Source organism: Rutilus rutilus (assembly GCF_951802725.1).
Source record: "Rutilus rutilus genome assembly, chromosome: 1".
NCBI lineage: Eukaryota > Metazoa > Chordata > Actinopteri > Cypriniformes > Leuciscidae > Rutilus > Rutilus rutilus.
The window spans coordinates 37,386,646-37,403,169 of record NC_140209.1 but is presented as its reverse complement, the minus strand read 5'-3'; the positions used below and the strand labels follow the sequence as shown (position 1 = coordinate 37,403,169).

Here is a 16,524-nt window from a genome sequence, read left to right as displayed (position 1 = left end):
GGCAGTTTTTATTTATATTCTGTTTAATGTCGATGATCGCGTTATTTTACAAGTACATACGATTACATAAATCCCTTGTTTCTGCATCTTTGCATGCCTGTTGATCAGGAGATTCAGTACTTTTTCAGAAGATATGTAACAGCGCCCCCTACCGTATAACAGTGAAAACACGCAAAGACGGAAAATTCTGTCAATGGCAGGGAAAGAGTTAAATGTATCACATCAATATGGTTATATAATTTTTATAATAATAATGGTTTTATCGCTAATTTGAGTACAGAAAACAAAGACAATTCAACAAAATAAGGAGTAAATACTTTATTAACATTCAAGATTTCATTAGCATTGCAATATCTCAAATTAAAATTCTACACAAGAAAAATAAAAATTAAATACATGTTCACAGGATAGGTGCTGGATGGAAAGTAAAGGTTATGTAAGGCAAAAATATACAAACAAAAATTAAATCACCTACAATTAGTGAGGGCCCTTGGACATAAACCTGGGAATATGCATGGAGAAATGTGACGATGCGTCAATACCAAGCAAATTGTTTGTGCAGTTTTACAAATGTAACTGGAGCCTTTCACTTTTAAAGTCATACTTCTAAATGCACACTGACTAACATCTGCATTATCTGATCTGAGCATCCAATTATGTCTGTGCAACACTTGTCCTATAGATTCTTTCCCTCTATTAGCTACACTACCACCTACAGTATAGAAGTCATTTCTACTACACAGCTGGCTATACTTGCCCCACAAAATGCAGTGTTAGAAATGCCTAGTTACTTAAATGCCAGTGAAATATCTATAAAATACAAAATACCGACCCTTATAAGCCATAAAAAATTATTCTAAGGAATACTGTGTAAATAGAAAAAGTCATTAGCTCCTTCATAATGTGTTAATACTGTGGCAAAAACAAACTAGTTAGAATTAAAGAGGAGAATACTGAAAGGTTACATACACACCATGTTCCTTCAAATTACACACTTCACAGTTAACTGCCAGAATTACTTACAATGGCAAGTGGTTAAGGGACATTATTTAAAAAAATAAAGATGACTGAATGAAATGAAAATATCTCTATCAAACCCACAGGGTCCATAACTTGAACTTTTCAATAGATTTGTGGTCAGAAACCATCACAGTATCATATATATCGATAAAAAGGCAGGAAAAAAGTAAACGTTTCATACAGACTATATACCCTTCTCCTTAGTAAATGAGCAGGGCACATTAATGTTTCAGCTTCTAAATGAGTTTTGCCTTGATTATGTTTTAATGGTTATTTTCTGTTGTGCTACGATAAACATAACCTACGTGGAGCAGTTGTTTGCCCTAAAGTACCATTAAGATTCATGAACTTTACTGTAGCAGCCATGTATTCTAGGAAATCAACTGATAAGGTAAAATATAAACTTCTGAATACAAGTATTTCGATTTGATTTAGCATAAGCTAATTAATGGCACACAGTGAGAAGAGAGGTGACGTGAGAAAAGAGGAATGTTGAAAGACAAACGAAGAAGAAAAACTTCATGGGGTCAGTGCAAGCAGCCCCCCTACCGTCGTACGGACATTGTGCAACACATCTTGGCTGTTTTATCGCCCGATCCCTTTAAAAGTCACCTCTCAAATGTACCATTTTATGGCCCCTTAAAGGAACCAATGGTTGTGGGGAGAGAAAAAAAAAAGGAAAGGAAAACTGGAGGAAAGGTGAAGGAGAACAGGATAATAGAATGAATCCTTCAGTCTTTTGGCACAGGGGAAAAAAAAGTGCAACATTCCCACAGTAAAAACTTGATGAACAATGTTTGGTGCAACTTCCGGAGTCACAAACCGCTCTGTCAAGATCCAATTTGAAGTAATGAGTTCAGCTGATGAGTTTTCATCCATAACTGCTCCTGAAAAGAAACATCTTCATCAAGGCTTAAATACGGATGCAATTATATATAATCACAGGCACTCCTCCAAACACACCGACTGATCTTACAATCACTCAAACCATTCTGCACTGCCAAACGTGTCCACAAGGAGGCAAAGAGGTACAATAAAACAAATGTAAAATGGCTATGGCTAAATGAAAGCGCTGGAAACCGTGGTCTGTTCTTAATTTTCTGCACATTTACAGTTCTGATAATAATGCCTAAGGCTTAACTGAGGAGGATGAGAGAGGCAGATGCCCCACTGAGAGCCAGCTTGGAGGAATTTGGACTGCAGGAATTGCAAGAGTGCATGAGAAGCTCTGCGTACATGTACTAACTAGACAAGGAGAGGGATTAAAGATAAAGCATAAAGTGGTGGTCATTAGCAAACTGGAAACTACTGTAGCATCTAGAAAGTCACAAAGCATGGGACGAGGTGGTGATCTAATATGATGAAATACACAACATACCTGGATGTGTGCGTGCGTGCGTGCGTGCATGCGTGTATAAATATATACACTGTATAAAAATAAATGTAAAAAAAAATTTTCTTCATTTCTTTTTTATGAATTTTGATTTTGTTCAGGCTATGTATGATATTCATTAATTTTATATACAGTGTATATATACACACACATATCTATATATACACACACATACGTACGTGTGTGTGTGTGTGTGTGTACAAAATATACAGGTGTACAAATATATACACTATATAAAATCAATGAATATCAGAGATATTCTGAACAAAATCATGCATTTAAAATGAAAATTCATTCATTTGATGTACAGTGTATATATTTGTACATCTATATATTTTGTAGACACACACATAAATATATATACATACATATACACACACATAATATATATATATATATATATATATATATATATAAAAAAATATATATATATATATATATATATATAAAAAAATATATATAGTAGATAAAATGAATGAATATCTGAAATATCTGAATAAAATCATGCGCTTAAAATGAAAAATGCACAGGGACTAAATTAATTTGTATTAAAAAAAAAAGAATAAAAAAGTACTGATCCATTTAAGAATGTTTATAAGAACCATCTAAAAAAAATCAGATTCACTTGACTATTTCCCAACACTAGATATGATTTCTAATTTTAACCAAACAATGATTCATATCAGACTTCATAAAAGACAGCAAAAATTGTTGCTCTTAGCAAGAGAACAAAAAGATGCACACATTTTATGCTATACTCCTAAAAAACCGAAGATTATGAAAACAAATATTTAAAACAGATACATAAGCACCTATTTTACTGGGATTTGTGATGTTTCCCTGACATGTTATCTTGGTAGGTTATGTTATGTATACTTTATAACTCAGATGTTGTTGGGTTCTCTCCTTTTAATATTTTTTTTTTCTTTTTTTTCTCTTTTCTTGTAACTGTAAAAAAAATATATATTATTGTTTATTATTAACAAAAACATTTTTGATATACTGCTACTGTACTTGTTGAAAAAAGTAGCTTGTTAAAAGCTACAGGATTTAGAAAACAAGTGAACTATTGTCACACAACAACAAAAAATGCAGTGATGTTAGAAGTACATTTTGTTCCTCCCCTTCACGAAATACACTAACACCACTTTTTTGCAAACTAAAGTCTAACACAGATCTGCACAATAAATAACTGCCAGGCCCAGCGGGGTGCATGTCCTCAGTCAGACACACCTCCCTTCTGCATCCAATAACAAATCTCCTGTCTACTCTTCACAGACCACAGCGCTCCGCTCACAGACGCTCCACAGGCCTGCTTAAGTGCTAAACGTTCCTCACCTCCAGCTGTCTGCCGGCTCGCCTCAGTTGATGAGAATTCCAGGAGGCCTCCCATCCTCCTCTGTGATGTTCCTGAAGTTATTCTCGGCTTCATCCACAGTCCTAAAGAAGCAAAACATTGAGGGGAACCCAAAATACACTCAACTCTAATAGACCAGAACAGATAAATAAAAGCCGCTCACATTAAGAAGTCTTTGACGTCCTCAACGGTGAGATCGCCAGTGGTGTCCAGAGTGATGTCAGCACTGCTGTTGGGAGAATCCAAGACGGGGGAGGACAAATCGCTCCTCATTTCCTCCAACAGACCTGAGAGAAAGACCGCATATTATCTTGTTTTATGCTATTTCAGCCTAAGCAATGAAATCATTGTATTTCATGAAATATATGTTCTTGACAGTGCAATTTGTATTGTCACAAAAGGGGTGAGATCATAGTTTAAGAAAAATTAACTGCTGTACAAGTACATAAATTAGACCTCAGTCATAAAAATTCTAATTTCCAGTAAAACAAAACCACACAAATTCTAGTAATTTCAGCTAGTTGAGTGAAGAATGACATATATTTTCCATTTGTCAAGACTTGAGTGCAGACTCGTTACCTTCAGTTTCAACAGACTTGCTCTCTGCTTGTGTCTTGTGCGTTCCATTAGCCTGTGGTGGGAGCGTCGTGCTGGAACTGCAAAAAAAAAAGTGCTGAAAATGCAGAAGTACTATTCTCTGAATATCAGGGACATGACTGATGACTGATCCGACAAAAATGACCCATCTGTAACAACTGTTCAAAGGTTTGGGGTCGGTAAGAATTAACGTTTTTAAAAGAAGTCTTTTATGCTCACAAAAAATACAGTAAAAACAGTAATACTGTCAAATTTGATCACAATTCTAAATTATTTTAACCCATTTTGAAATGTGATGTCAAAGCTGAATTTTCAGCATCATTACTCCAGTCTTCAGTGTCACGTGATCCTTCAGAATCTATTCATTCTGATATGATGATTTGCTGCTATAGAAACATTTCTTATTATTATCAATGTTGAAAACGGTTTCCACAAAATATAAAATGATAAAACTGTGATATATTCTAAATATACTCGAGTAGCCCTTCCAACAGTGAAATCTCACTGATCCAAAATAACAAATGCATTTTGTACATCAAATATCTTCTAATTGGCTGTGACTGACGCCCAGGAGTACAATTTATTATTAATTCAGTGTATGTATATAGAGGTCTATGTTTGGATGAATATTTTGGTAGGGCTGTGGCTGTTTAAACTGTAATTAGTGAAATCTATGTTACTCACCTGTGTGCAGAGAGATCGTGAGGTCGCTCCACATCCATTCGGCACAGTGGCTCTGTGATCACACGAGCTGACAGCGAGAAGCGCTCGTACTCCGAGGGCGAAATCAGGTAGAACCCTGATAAAGTTGAAGGCAATTTAGTTGAACCTCATTCCAGTGGAAAGGCTCCGAGCTAGAAATGATTTACAGGCTGTTTGCGAATGAACTACTAACCTTGTCCAGTCTTCGTGAACACACAGGAAGCAATGCCACTGATGTCTTCTTTGCGAATGCAGTCATAGCGGACTTGCGGTCTCAGTGCTGGCACACTGAACACGTGGAGGTCACCCAGATTGGTAAGGCACACTAAAGCGTTCTCAGAGTACTCTTCAGAGCTCACGCTGGTGAAGTTCGACAGCGCCACCTTCCGTACTCGACAGCCCTCATGGGCGGTCAACTTGAACTTGGTTTTTGCGCTTACTTTAGGCAGCGTGAAAATCTACACAAAGCAGAAGAGAGATTATTTACTTCCAATTTAGCTTTTTACGATCTAGTTAATGGTAGATTTAGGTGTAAATATCCCAACCTTAAACTGCTCTTCAGAAGCAATAAGAACTGAGTGGCTGCCCTGCATGTCTGGAGCTTTGGCCAGATCTCTGGAGACTTCATACGGCTCTGGCAGAGGGGTTCCTCGACCATCCAGCACAGCGATGGACACCACTGGAGCTCTGTGCATGAGCTGGATCTCTTTCCCCAGCAGGGCCTCCACACTCTGCTCAGAGAACTTCTCCTGCGAGGGTACGTCCAGAGCGTATGCGTATACCGAGCCAGAGTTTGTGCCGGCCCACATTGTAGGGCCATGATGCGTTCCTGAGAAACGAAGGAAAAAATAATGGTGGCCTATAGCATGCCATAATGAACAGATTATTTTCCATATCAATACATGATTGTCTTAAGAGCCTGGAGTCTTATTTACAAACGTAAGCATGATTTGATCTTAGTTAAAAAAATAAAAAATGAAAGAGAGAAGGCAAAAGCTGACATGAAAGTGTTATTTGCAGGATTGTAACTACCATAGACATAGGCCCTGTCCCAAATGGCACACTTCATATGCACTTTCGGTCTTGTGGACTTACAATGGCTGCCGTGTGCACGTGTCCGTTAAGTCCACGAGACCAAAGGGTGTCCCATTTGTCATTTAAGGTTTCAGAAGGGTGCTCGCGATATGCGCCCTTGATGCGCACTTTTGCTGAGCCCACCCTGATGCGAGCTCTGCGGCAGATTTCTTCCCAGCAGTCAAAGCGGCGTTGCGTCACAAAAGTGCGGACTCATAGGAAGGCCGCAAGTGTTTAGGGTGCCATTTGGGACAGGGCCACTGTTGCTTTTTGCTTACTTAGTTGGGGACAACAATATTATTGATCTGCCTGCATTGACACAATTATATGAGAACTGACCTGAGCTGGACAAATGACATCACTGTTTTCTCCAGAGCGGCTATATATACACAGTAGTCAACATTTGAAGTGGATCAAAAAAAGTTAATCAAAGTTGTCCTAAGACAAGAACGGGTTTTGTTCAAAATTCATGTATAACTTTGATGAAAGGTTTTGATCCACTTCAAACATTAACTACTGTATAAATGAACTAAATTAATCAATTTTTGACAACAAAAATGAACCATCACTGAACCTACTTAAAGGGATAGTTCACTTTGAAATTAATTTTTGATATGTCGTACTTATGATGGGGAATTGTTTCATTTGGACGATGGGGAATTGTTTTAATTTGGACTCTGTGCTTGTGTTTTGAGACAATGACCATCGACCTGCATTATATGACTGACAGACAAGAACGGTTTGACCTAAAAATATCAAAATTGAAACTACTGCGGAAACAAAGACACCTACATCTTGGATGCCCTTGAGGTAAGCTAAAACATATCAAAAATTAATTTCAAAGTGAACTATCCCTTTAAGCTGGACTATGACACTATTGTCTTCTAGATCTGCTGTAAAGCAGAAACAAACTCTGTTGCATTAATTTCCTGTTATCACTAAAGCTGCTTTGAAACAATCTGTATTGTAAAAAGCGCTATATAAATAAAGGTAACTTGACTTGACAGGGTCATAAAGGGGTGTATGCTCAAGTGTTCAAATGGTATGGGATTTTCAATGACAGATTCTGAAACTTTTGCACTTACCAAATGTTAAACTAAATGTAAAAGTCTCATTTTATTACTAGACTGTTTTATAACTGGTCTACTATTGAATAAAAATGATTGAATTGAACACAAGTACTTAAATATAGCTGAACAGAATAAGCATATCTTATCTTACTGATAAGTTCTTTTGATCGTTAGACGAACTATCACAGATGCCACAAATTTTCAACATTGAAGAAAATAATGTTTCTTGAGCAGCAAATCATTATATTAGACTGATTTCTGAAAGATGACGATGCTGAAAATTCAGCTTTGACGTCAGAGGAATAAATTACATTTGAAAATATATTCAAATAGTAAACTTATTTTTAAAGTGTAATTTATTCCTGTAATTTTCAGTACTTTCATAGTACACAGTGCTACTGTTTTTACTGCATTTTTAATCAAATAAATGCAGCCTTGGAAAGCATAAGAGAGTTCTTTCAAAAACATTATAAAAATCATGCATAATTTCCAATATCTGTAACCTATGGATTATATAAACATATTTTTGTTAACTTAAGTTTTAGGTATCTCATAACATCTGATTCCACTTAAAAGATTATTAGTAGCATTCTCCATGACCTGATTTGAATTTCTCAATTTTATGCATTTTGTGTGACTGTGAACATTTTTTTAGTTTTCCCTATTCAGTCAGCACAGCTGTTTCAGACAATAGTGACCTGACTTGACCTATTATAATGTTCCAAAAACAAACCACTCACACCCATAACTGCACAGTACAAACACAAAGTTATTCCCTCAATTCTTGTGAAACATTTTAATTTATTGCACTAATAAACAATAATACTTTGTTCAGAACTCTCTCACGGAAATTTATTTCTCCCTAAAAAAATGATCTGATCACTATTGTGCAAGAGCCTGTTTTGAGTTAAGAGGTCACATATTTTGAAGATGAGGGAAATGAGGCTGCTTTATGCTTGTGACCCAGACATCATAATATAGAGTGATAGCGTAAATAACTTTAACACCACAAAAACGTGGGCGAATGTGTAACAGCCGTGGTCAGGTTAGACAATAATATACGCATTGTCATGTCACACTGTGCCCTCTTTCTCACAATTCTCACCATCTCTGAGGAATGTGTCAGCGAAGCAGAGGCAGCGCACCACCCCAGACAGCGAGTCGTCTGCAGAACGGGGCTCAATCCGTCTCTGCACCGGCGTCACCTCAGCATCGTGCTCCGCCAATTGGGCGTTAGCCTCCCGCACCTGATGAAAACAAGATCATCTTCTAATAATCTAATAATCAACAGGTCAGCAGACTCAATGGCCTCATTCCCTGTATCACAAAAACCTGTGAGATTGTGAGGCACGTATGGGAGATTTCCAGACACTCACTTTACCCGTGGGACTATTAACCACGGCACGTTTCTTTCCTGAGACTCTGCTCTTCCGGATTCGTCTGAAGGACTGGCGCAGGGATTTCTTCAGAGACTTTACTCGAGACAGCGGGCCCTCCATAGCCAGAGAGTCATTGGGGTGTAGGGTGCACCTATGGAAAGAACCTTCCTTTGAAGCAAACTCCATTCATACAAAAGTCAGATCTTTATTAATATCCTATGAGGTTATTCTGCTGTAACGGCTGAAGGAAATGCTTATTCAGATTAGGGTTTAATTGCATACCTATAACAATCCAATCCACTCATTGGGTAATTCAATGGATAATCAATTACCGTAACTATACCAATAAAAAATACAATTATTATTATTAATAATTTTATATTAAATAAAATTATAAAATGTATTATCTAATAAAATATCACTATTGTTGTTATTAGTATATAATACTATTACTACCACATTCTTGTGACAGATGCTGAATATGCGAAAATATTATATGATAGAAATACATTGTATGTGATTCCAGTTAAATTGTTATTTTTTGGATCATATATTTTATTGAGTATTGAGTTTGTGTTCTGGAATATTTGTAGAATTTGTTTGGAAATGCCGTTTCTGATGAGACATGCTCATCAATATAATCCATTTTATGACCCTGCTTAATTTGAAGATGGGCTTGTACATGACAAATTTCACATATTTTAATTATTAATTTAGTAAACATTTCTACCTTTATGTCTCCACCATTAAAGGGATGGTTCACCCAAAAATTACAATTCTGTCAATGTGTATATGTGAATAAAAGCCTAAATTCAATCTGTTCATCATATAAAGCGACTGAGTCTCTTTGTACTAAACCGCTCAATTCACATGGATTCGTTTTATGATCTCTTTATGAACTTTTTGAAGCATCAAAGTGCTAGTAGTGTAGCTGTCAATGAAGGGACAGGAATCTCTCAGATTTCATCAAAAAGACCTTCATTTGTGTTTCGAAGATGAACGAGAGTCTTGCAGGTTTGGAACAACATGAGGGTGAGTAATGACAGAACTAAAATTTTGGGTGAACTATCCATTTAAGGTATTATTACCATTGAGTTACTAGGGCCAGTATCTACCAACTTAAATTCTGCTATTGAGCCAACCCCAACTCAATATCTTCATAGCAAATGACATCAATCTTTCAGTTTGAAGCACTGATTATAAGTGCTCCTGAACAAGCATTTGGCCAAGTAATACAGCAGCCTTGGATGGCCCCATGAGTTACCTCGCCAGCACCGGACTCCGCCGATGATAGTCAAAGAGGCCAAAGCCATGACTGGTGCCAAAGGCAATGAGGTTCCACTCTGCGTGCAGGGTTACCGCAGTAACGGCCGCAGGCGGCATGCACTGCACCAGGACAACCGGCTGGAATCCAGGAGCAAACACTACCGGGCCCATTTTAGGAGGCAGCCGGTCATGACCCTTCCACGTAAAACCCTCTCGGTCCTGGAGCAGGTCCACCGTGGCCACATCAATCATGTGATCTGACTTCTCATCGCTTAGAACCATAACTATAACCTGTGAACAGAGCTTAGGTTATAACATTACTATAATTTCTTTTTGTGCAGACTATAGTCATTTGAAAACCTAGTGAGCTTCCCATCTAGGCAACACTATTAAGGCCCATTCACACCAATAACTATAAAGATAACTATAGCGATAACTACATAAGCATTCATGCCAGTGGATGACATCATTCTGTTTATGCTAATTGTGCTGCAGGTTTGTCGTCTGCCGCTTTAAATGCTCGAGCTCTTTAAGGCAGGATGGATTCGGATTGGCAGTCAATGTTTTTATTGTTCGTCAGCTGGAAAGAAACTTTCTGAAAGTTAATTCCAACAATATCATTTCTCTGTGCCGTTATCGTTATAGTTGTGACGTGGACTCTGCTATTCTTTTATATTTAAAATGTTTTTTAGAACTATATTTTTATTGTTATAGTTATCGTCCTTGGTGTGAATGGCCTTTAGGCATTATTCAAATGGCACTGGTTTTCCCCTAAAGGAGGTGGGATGAATCCATGTTTCACAGATGATTTTGGATGGACAGAGTCAAGATGTCATGAGGTTTCATTAAGTGTATAATACTGCCTATGTGGATATATTTGCATTAAATCATTAAAAACTAGTGATCCTACTTGTCCAGCAGTTCCAGCCACCACCAGTTTTCCACTGTATTTACAGAGGCTGATCTTCTGGATTCCTAGTCTAGGATCATCACTGTATGGGTCAAAACAGCCCACCTGGAAATAAATGAAAAGCAAACATAGATTGTTATTATTCTTCATTGATTTCTAAAGCTGCACAAACAGTGCAGCAATATCCTATTTATGAGGAATGTATAGTGTAAAAACACACATGAACCAATTAAGTCTAGTAAAGCCCAAAGTATACTTCGGTTTTTGTGTGTACGCGAGGGTACGCATACATTGTGCGTGATGCAAATTTCATCACTAGAATAGTACGCCCACGGCCCACCACCCGTTTTTGTAACCACTCATGCTTTTGGTGCGTTCAAGTCATGTCGAAAAAAATCGTATTTACAAGTTAAACGCGCATGAAGGCACCCACAAAGTCGTAAATACGAGTTGGAAGCACCAATCTTCACGAATTGGGGGCATGTTAGAGAGAAATATTTCGAGAGCTTAGAATTATAAGGTTCTATCTCCATTTAGAGTAGTTCTGAGATATTGAGCATCAAAGTTTTTACATCCCAGCTGGCAATGGAGAGATGGAACCTTTTTATTTTATTAATAACTACTAACAAAATAATTTTTTACAAAAATAACACCACACAGGCATTAATAAACACCTAATGCTAAACATGCTACTTTAGCATGTAGAAGATTTTTTTTTTTTTTTTTTGTGACAGTTAAGACAAAAGAAGGAAACATTTTTTTTTTATCAAAACCCATCCATACAGCCTTAAAGGGGTCATATAATGGTACATGCACTTTTACAAGTCGATTGTACTGAAATGTGTGTTGGCAGTGCCTGTACACAACCATCATATAATGATAAAAATCCATCCAGTGTTTTTTTTTTTTTTTATCTCCTTATATGTTTTCCTGTCTCAAATCGAGCCGTCTGACATCACACAGTTGGACGCCCCTCCCACGATTGTTAATTGACAGCAGTGTTTCAACACAGACCCGCCCTGAGCAAGCTGTCATCATAGTCCGCCTGGCCGCCATTGTTGATACGCTGGAGCAGAATGGTGTCTAAGCGATTGTGGTGTTCTGTTCTTGGGTGTAATAACGAACACAGCAGTCATTTTGATGTTCCTAAATCCGAACCGCTGAAGACGCAGTGGCTGAGTTTGTTTTCAAAGGGAATATTCCCCACGATCAACGTCAATCCTTTCATGTTTGCACGAATCATTTCTCACCAGACTGCTTTAGAAACGAGAACATTGAAAAAGGTATTAGCTCCTGTCTGAGTATGTGTTGTTTATGTGCCTAATGACTGTCATAGTCTCACAGACTGCTTATTTTTTAAACCGATCAGTAAAATTTTAGTGCTTCAGCCCTGACAGTTGTACCTAACACTGCATAGATAACGTTACTCATCACGGACAAGCCTACATTTACCGGAAAAAAGTTTTTCATGTCCATTAGCTGTAACATCAATCTGTCAATGAACTAACGTATACATCAGTAAACACATAGCGTTCGTATCTCACTACTCTACCCTGCCAGTACATACAAAGATAGATCAAAGTGACATTACGTTAACCAACCATTCAGAAACGTCATGTTCGAGCCTTAATTGTCGAACTTCTTCTGGGCCGTCATCTTGTTCCGGGTCCGACTCCGGTTCAAATTGAAACGGTTGCACAAATGTGTCCTCAGAGACTCCCACTGCCATTCTTTCTCCAAAATATACCCTCAACTGTTGTCAAGGCAACACTCCACGTGTATTGTGTCAAAACGCCCCACAGGACAGAGGGGCGGGGTGAGCAAAGCTCATTATCATTTAAAGACACATGCACTTAAATGGCGTGCTGAAAACAGCTGGTTTTGACCAGGTAAAATGAGTGTTTTCTTACAATACTAATGAGAATTTTTAATTTAAGTATATTACAAACTTTTCATTTAGACCCTAAAGAATCATATTAGCTTGTACAAAAATGGCATTATATGACCCCTTTAAAGAAAAAGCATCAGCCATATAGCTTGACTGCATGTTATGAACATTATATAAATGCAATCGGTAACAATATAAGACTGTATTTCCTTCCCCTCTAGACACATTGACCCTCAACCGCGTCTGCTCCCGCCCAAACAGATGCCGACAAAGTCAAGAACAAAGAAAAGAGGAATGTGCATGTTATGAGGAGGGGAAAAAAAACAATAAAATAAAAAGCAATGCAGCAGTGCCATCCAGAGCAACAATGTGCTTCATTTCCAGCAGACGCTAGCAAAGCATTTCAGTCGTCAGACAGACAGTCTGCTTTTAATTAAGGTGCAAACGAAATCAACTCCAGTGTGAATCCCATATGCTTAAGTGGGCCACACGCCAGACTGCAGTCGGCATTTTAGGGAGAAGCTGAAGAAGAGGAAAAGGTGGATTTAGGAAAACAAAAAGAAAAGTGAGAGGTCAAGAAACTTGCAGAGCTGAAGCTGCCCTTGTGAAAGAAAACGGAGTAAAATGAAATAAGATAACATAACATATCCCAGTGTTCAGATGATGTGATAGCTTTGTTTTTAAAGTGAATAAAAAAATAAATAATAATCAGAACTCCAAAATAATCCCTGACCTTTCTGAAAGGAGGCCATTCCTCCTCCCCAGCCTGCGTCAAGCTGTCGTTGTGGTCGCAGTCTGTCTGAAAGATGTTCGCTGTGCTCAGTTTGTACAGAGGTTTGAGCGACACTCCCGATGCATCCCAGAAGCGCACTGTACCGTCCTCATGACTAAAACACAAACAAAAATAGCCACACATCATCCTGACAACTGATCCAAATAAATTAATGCATTTCATTAAAGCATGTAGGATGTTTTATCAAGACCTTTAAGAGCATCTGTTCAAATAACTTGATTTTGATTTGTAATGTATAAAGGAAACAGAGTTTAAAATAAATAAAATAAATAAAAATAAAAATAAAACAAACTCACCCAGTTAACAGTAGTTCTTTTTGCTTTGGATCAGGTGCTAAGTTTTTCCCTCCACATATTGGCCAATTCTGTCAAAAAACAGAGGAAAAAAACACTTCAGGGCAGCCACTTCAACGAAAAAACATCTGGCAAACTTTAAATTCTGTAATGAAATAACATTAAATAAAAACTTTGATGCTGGTTTATGTTTTACTGGAGGTTGTTAAATAAAATCCATTTCAGAAAGTCAAAATCACTTGCTCCTAAGCTGTTAAATCTAAAAATACAGTATGAGCGTGCTGTATTAAATTAATTCATTTATATAACAGTAACAAAAACGAAGGGAGGTGTTGGTTTAATAATGTTAACGTTATACACATAACAGATGTTTTATGAAATGCAGCAGTTTTCTGCTGAATTGGAAAAAACATTGACATATAGTTGGATTTCCTCCGTTTACATGGGTCTTGTTTTTCAAACAGCAAAACATAATTTGCAACATTCTACACATTGTCCAGAATTTGGCTTTATATTATTTGGCTATTATACAGTACTTTGAAAGAATCTGAAACAAATTAATATAATTTTTTTGAATATATAAATATATATAATACTTTCAGCTACCAATATGAGTTATCCCAGCTCCAACATTTTAAAACTATTCCACCAAATTTCATTTCAAACCAACACAGAACATGTATAAAAAAATAAAAACACAAGTTTTGGGTCTTTGTGTGGAATCCTTATTTCACCCACCTCATAGTTCTGCAAAGGACACTGCTGTTGGCCAGCACTGATCACTCTCTCCCAGAACTTGGGAGGCACATTTGAGATGTGACATGAAAAGGTGATGGCGGAGGAGTGCAGAGGAGCCAGATAGGGAGCAGGGACAGTGGGCCAGCCAGCCATCTGAAGATCAATCACTACCAGCTCCTCTTCCAAAAGAACCACAAGGGCTGATGGCTCATCAAATTCTGTGAGGCGCAAAAATAACTAAAGTCCATGCACAGGAAATAATAACAACCATTTAGCAGAAACATGTATCATCAATGATTTATAGAACGGGTTATTACAACCCGGGTCCAAGTGCCATGATCAAGGGTACAATGGTGACAGTTTAGTGATTGCCCCATGTAAGAGTTTGAACTTATAACTACGGCTGGGCGGTATGATGGTATAGATTCAGCTGTATTTATGGTACAATTTTACTAGGGATGCACCCATGAATCAGCCAATTGGTATCGGCAGATAAAAGCAATTCTTTTGTTTAAAAACAGCCAATGATCAGGGCAGATTATATCCTGTCAATCAAAAGGGGTCTGTAAAACATATCACACTGCTGTGGGAACTCATACTACTGTGTGTAAAGAAAATATCTTGTGTTGAAAGGCTGTTGAAGTTAAAGCGACAATAACAGTTTAAAAAAAAAAAAAAAATTAATAAATAAAAAAAATACTACTTGAGCTCTGCTTGAACCTTTGAATCACCTGTAGTTCAAGCCAGGGTTGCTAGGTCCATGGTTTTTCCATACACTAAATCGCAAAGAGCTTACCAAAACATGTGATGTAATCACTCAATCAGTGTTTCAACCACAGAAAAAACGTCAGTAAAACCGCTTGTGAACGATGGCACTTAACGTTGCATTTACAAGTTACAAGTACAAATTATCCAATGTTCATAGTTTGTAAGTTGAGCTATAAAAAAAAAAAAAAAAAATAGAGATGAGCTTATTTACTGTTAATATGTGCTTGTTTGAATAAATTTGTCATGAATAAATGGCAGTTGAATACAATTGTTTAGGCTCTGTTGTTAATTTTAACCTCTAATACTTGGTAATGTATCACATGAGAGGGTTCTCTATAGTTTACAGCATAGCTGAGAGATTCTTATTTTTTTTTATAAATCAAAATCTGTATCGGCAGATATCATTCCGCATAAACGGCTATCGGTATCACCAGAGAAATTTTGCATAGGTGCATCTCTAAATTTTACATAATGTGAAGTGTTTTTGCATTGCTGGGAGACTAAACACTGTATTCTGCTTTGAATCCATTAAGTAAATAAGCTATTAATAACAACAACAACATTAATAATAACAATAAAATGATTTAATATATTATTACAGAATAATTATTATAAAAATTACAGAATAATTCATTATTTTTAAATTATTGCAATATCGCATTTACAAGGAATTTATAGTTTCTGGTTTGCATCAAACAAGCAAATAATCTATAAACAACACCATTAACAACAACAGTAAGTGTTGTTATTGTTATCATTATAATTATTATTATTATAAAATACTTATTTAATAATTATTCAGTAAATAATTATTATTAGACAGGTTCAGTGTTTTTAATTATTCAACAACAACAACCCAAATCTTTAACCACTAGGCCACACCACCTGACCCACTCACCCTTATCTCTGTCTGTGCAGTGAATGGTGAAGAAGTCTATGACACGCGAGGTGAAGTCCAGGGTGACGTGGTTGCTGTCCTGCAGGATGGTTAAGCAGTGTCTGTCTCCATAGCTGGCTCTGGGCATTCCACCACTGAACAACACTAGAGGAGCTCTACAGAGACAACAGAGGACACCCTCCTGAGTCAAACCAGCAGAGCTGAAACATGAGATTATGGGATTTCATTTCTCGCACATTACGGCACAAACCTTGATTCTGTTGTCCTCCACAGGATCTTGTTCACGGCTTTGCAGGGAAAGGGGCCTGAGATGAATAACACACAAAAAGAGGAAAAAGAAAGACAAACTGAGTTTGAGAGAAACCACCAAAAATACAG

At 37.2% G+C, this 16,524-nt stretch overlaps 1 protein-coding gene across 2 annotated transcripts in view; it reads right to left on the bottom strand.

Annotated features, from left to right (window-relative positions):
* Nucleotides 1–303: 303 nt before the first annotated feature.
* The window catches only part of llgl1 (LLGL scribble cell polarity complex component 1), a 40,468-nt gene continuing 24,247 nt past the window's right edge, over nucleotides 304–16,524 (bottom strand). The window contains exons 8-23 of one of the 2 annotated variants that reach the window (XM_084425524.1): nucleotides 16,397–16,451; nucleotides 16,147–16,301; nucleotides 14,481–14,698; nucleotides 13,746–13,813; nucleotides 13,390–13,543; nucleotides 10,769–10,873; nucleotides 9,857–10,149; nucleotides 8,590–8,743; nucleotides 8,319–8,460; nucleotides 5,615–5,898; nucleotides 5,263–5,527; nucleotides 5,052–5,166; nucleotides 4,350–4,426; nucleotides 3,934–4,057; nucleotides 3,752–3,853; nucleotides 304–1,907 (exon numbers count right to left, since the gene is read on the bottom strand). In XM_084425524.1, the coding sequence (XP_084281650.1) occupies nucleotides 3,775–3,853; nucleotides 3,934–4,057; nucleotides 4,350–4,426; nucleotides 5,052–5,166; nucleotides 5,263–5,527; nucleotides 5,615–5,898; nucleotides 8,319–8,460; nucleotides 8,590–8,743; nucleotides 9,857–10,149; nucleotides 10,769–10,873; nucleotides 13,390–13,543; nucleotides 13,746–13,813; nucleotides 14,481–14,698; nucleotides 16,147–16,301; nucleotides 16,397–16,451 (2,288 nt within the window). In that variant the 3' untranslated portion in view covers nucleotides 304–1,907; nucleotides 3,752–3,774. The remainder of the gene's footprint in view (nucleotides 1,908–3,751; nucleotides 3,854–3,933; nucleotides 4,058–4,349; nucleotides 4,427–5,051; nucleotides 5,167–5,262; nucleotides 5,528–5,614; nucleotides 5,899–8,318; nucleotides 8,461–8,589; nucleotides 8,744–9,856; nucleotides 10,150–10,768; nucleotides 10,874–13,389; nucleotides 13,544–13,745; nucleotides 13,814–14,480; nucleotides 14,699–16,146; nucleotides 16,302–16,396; nucleotides 16,452–16,524) is intronic. The other variant, XM_084425525.1, reaches the window with a different exon arrangement.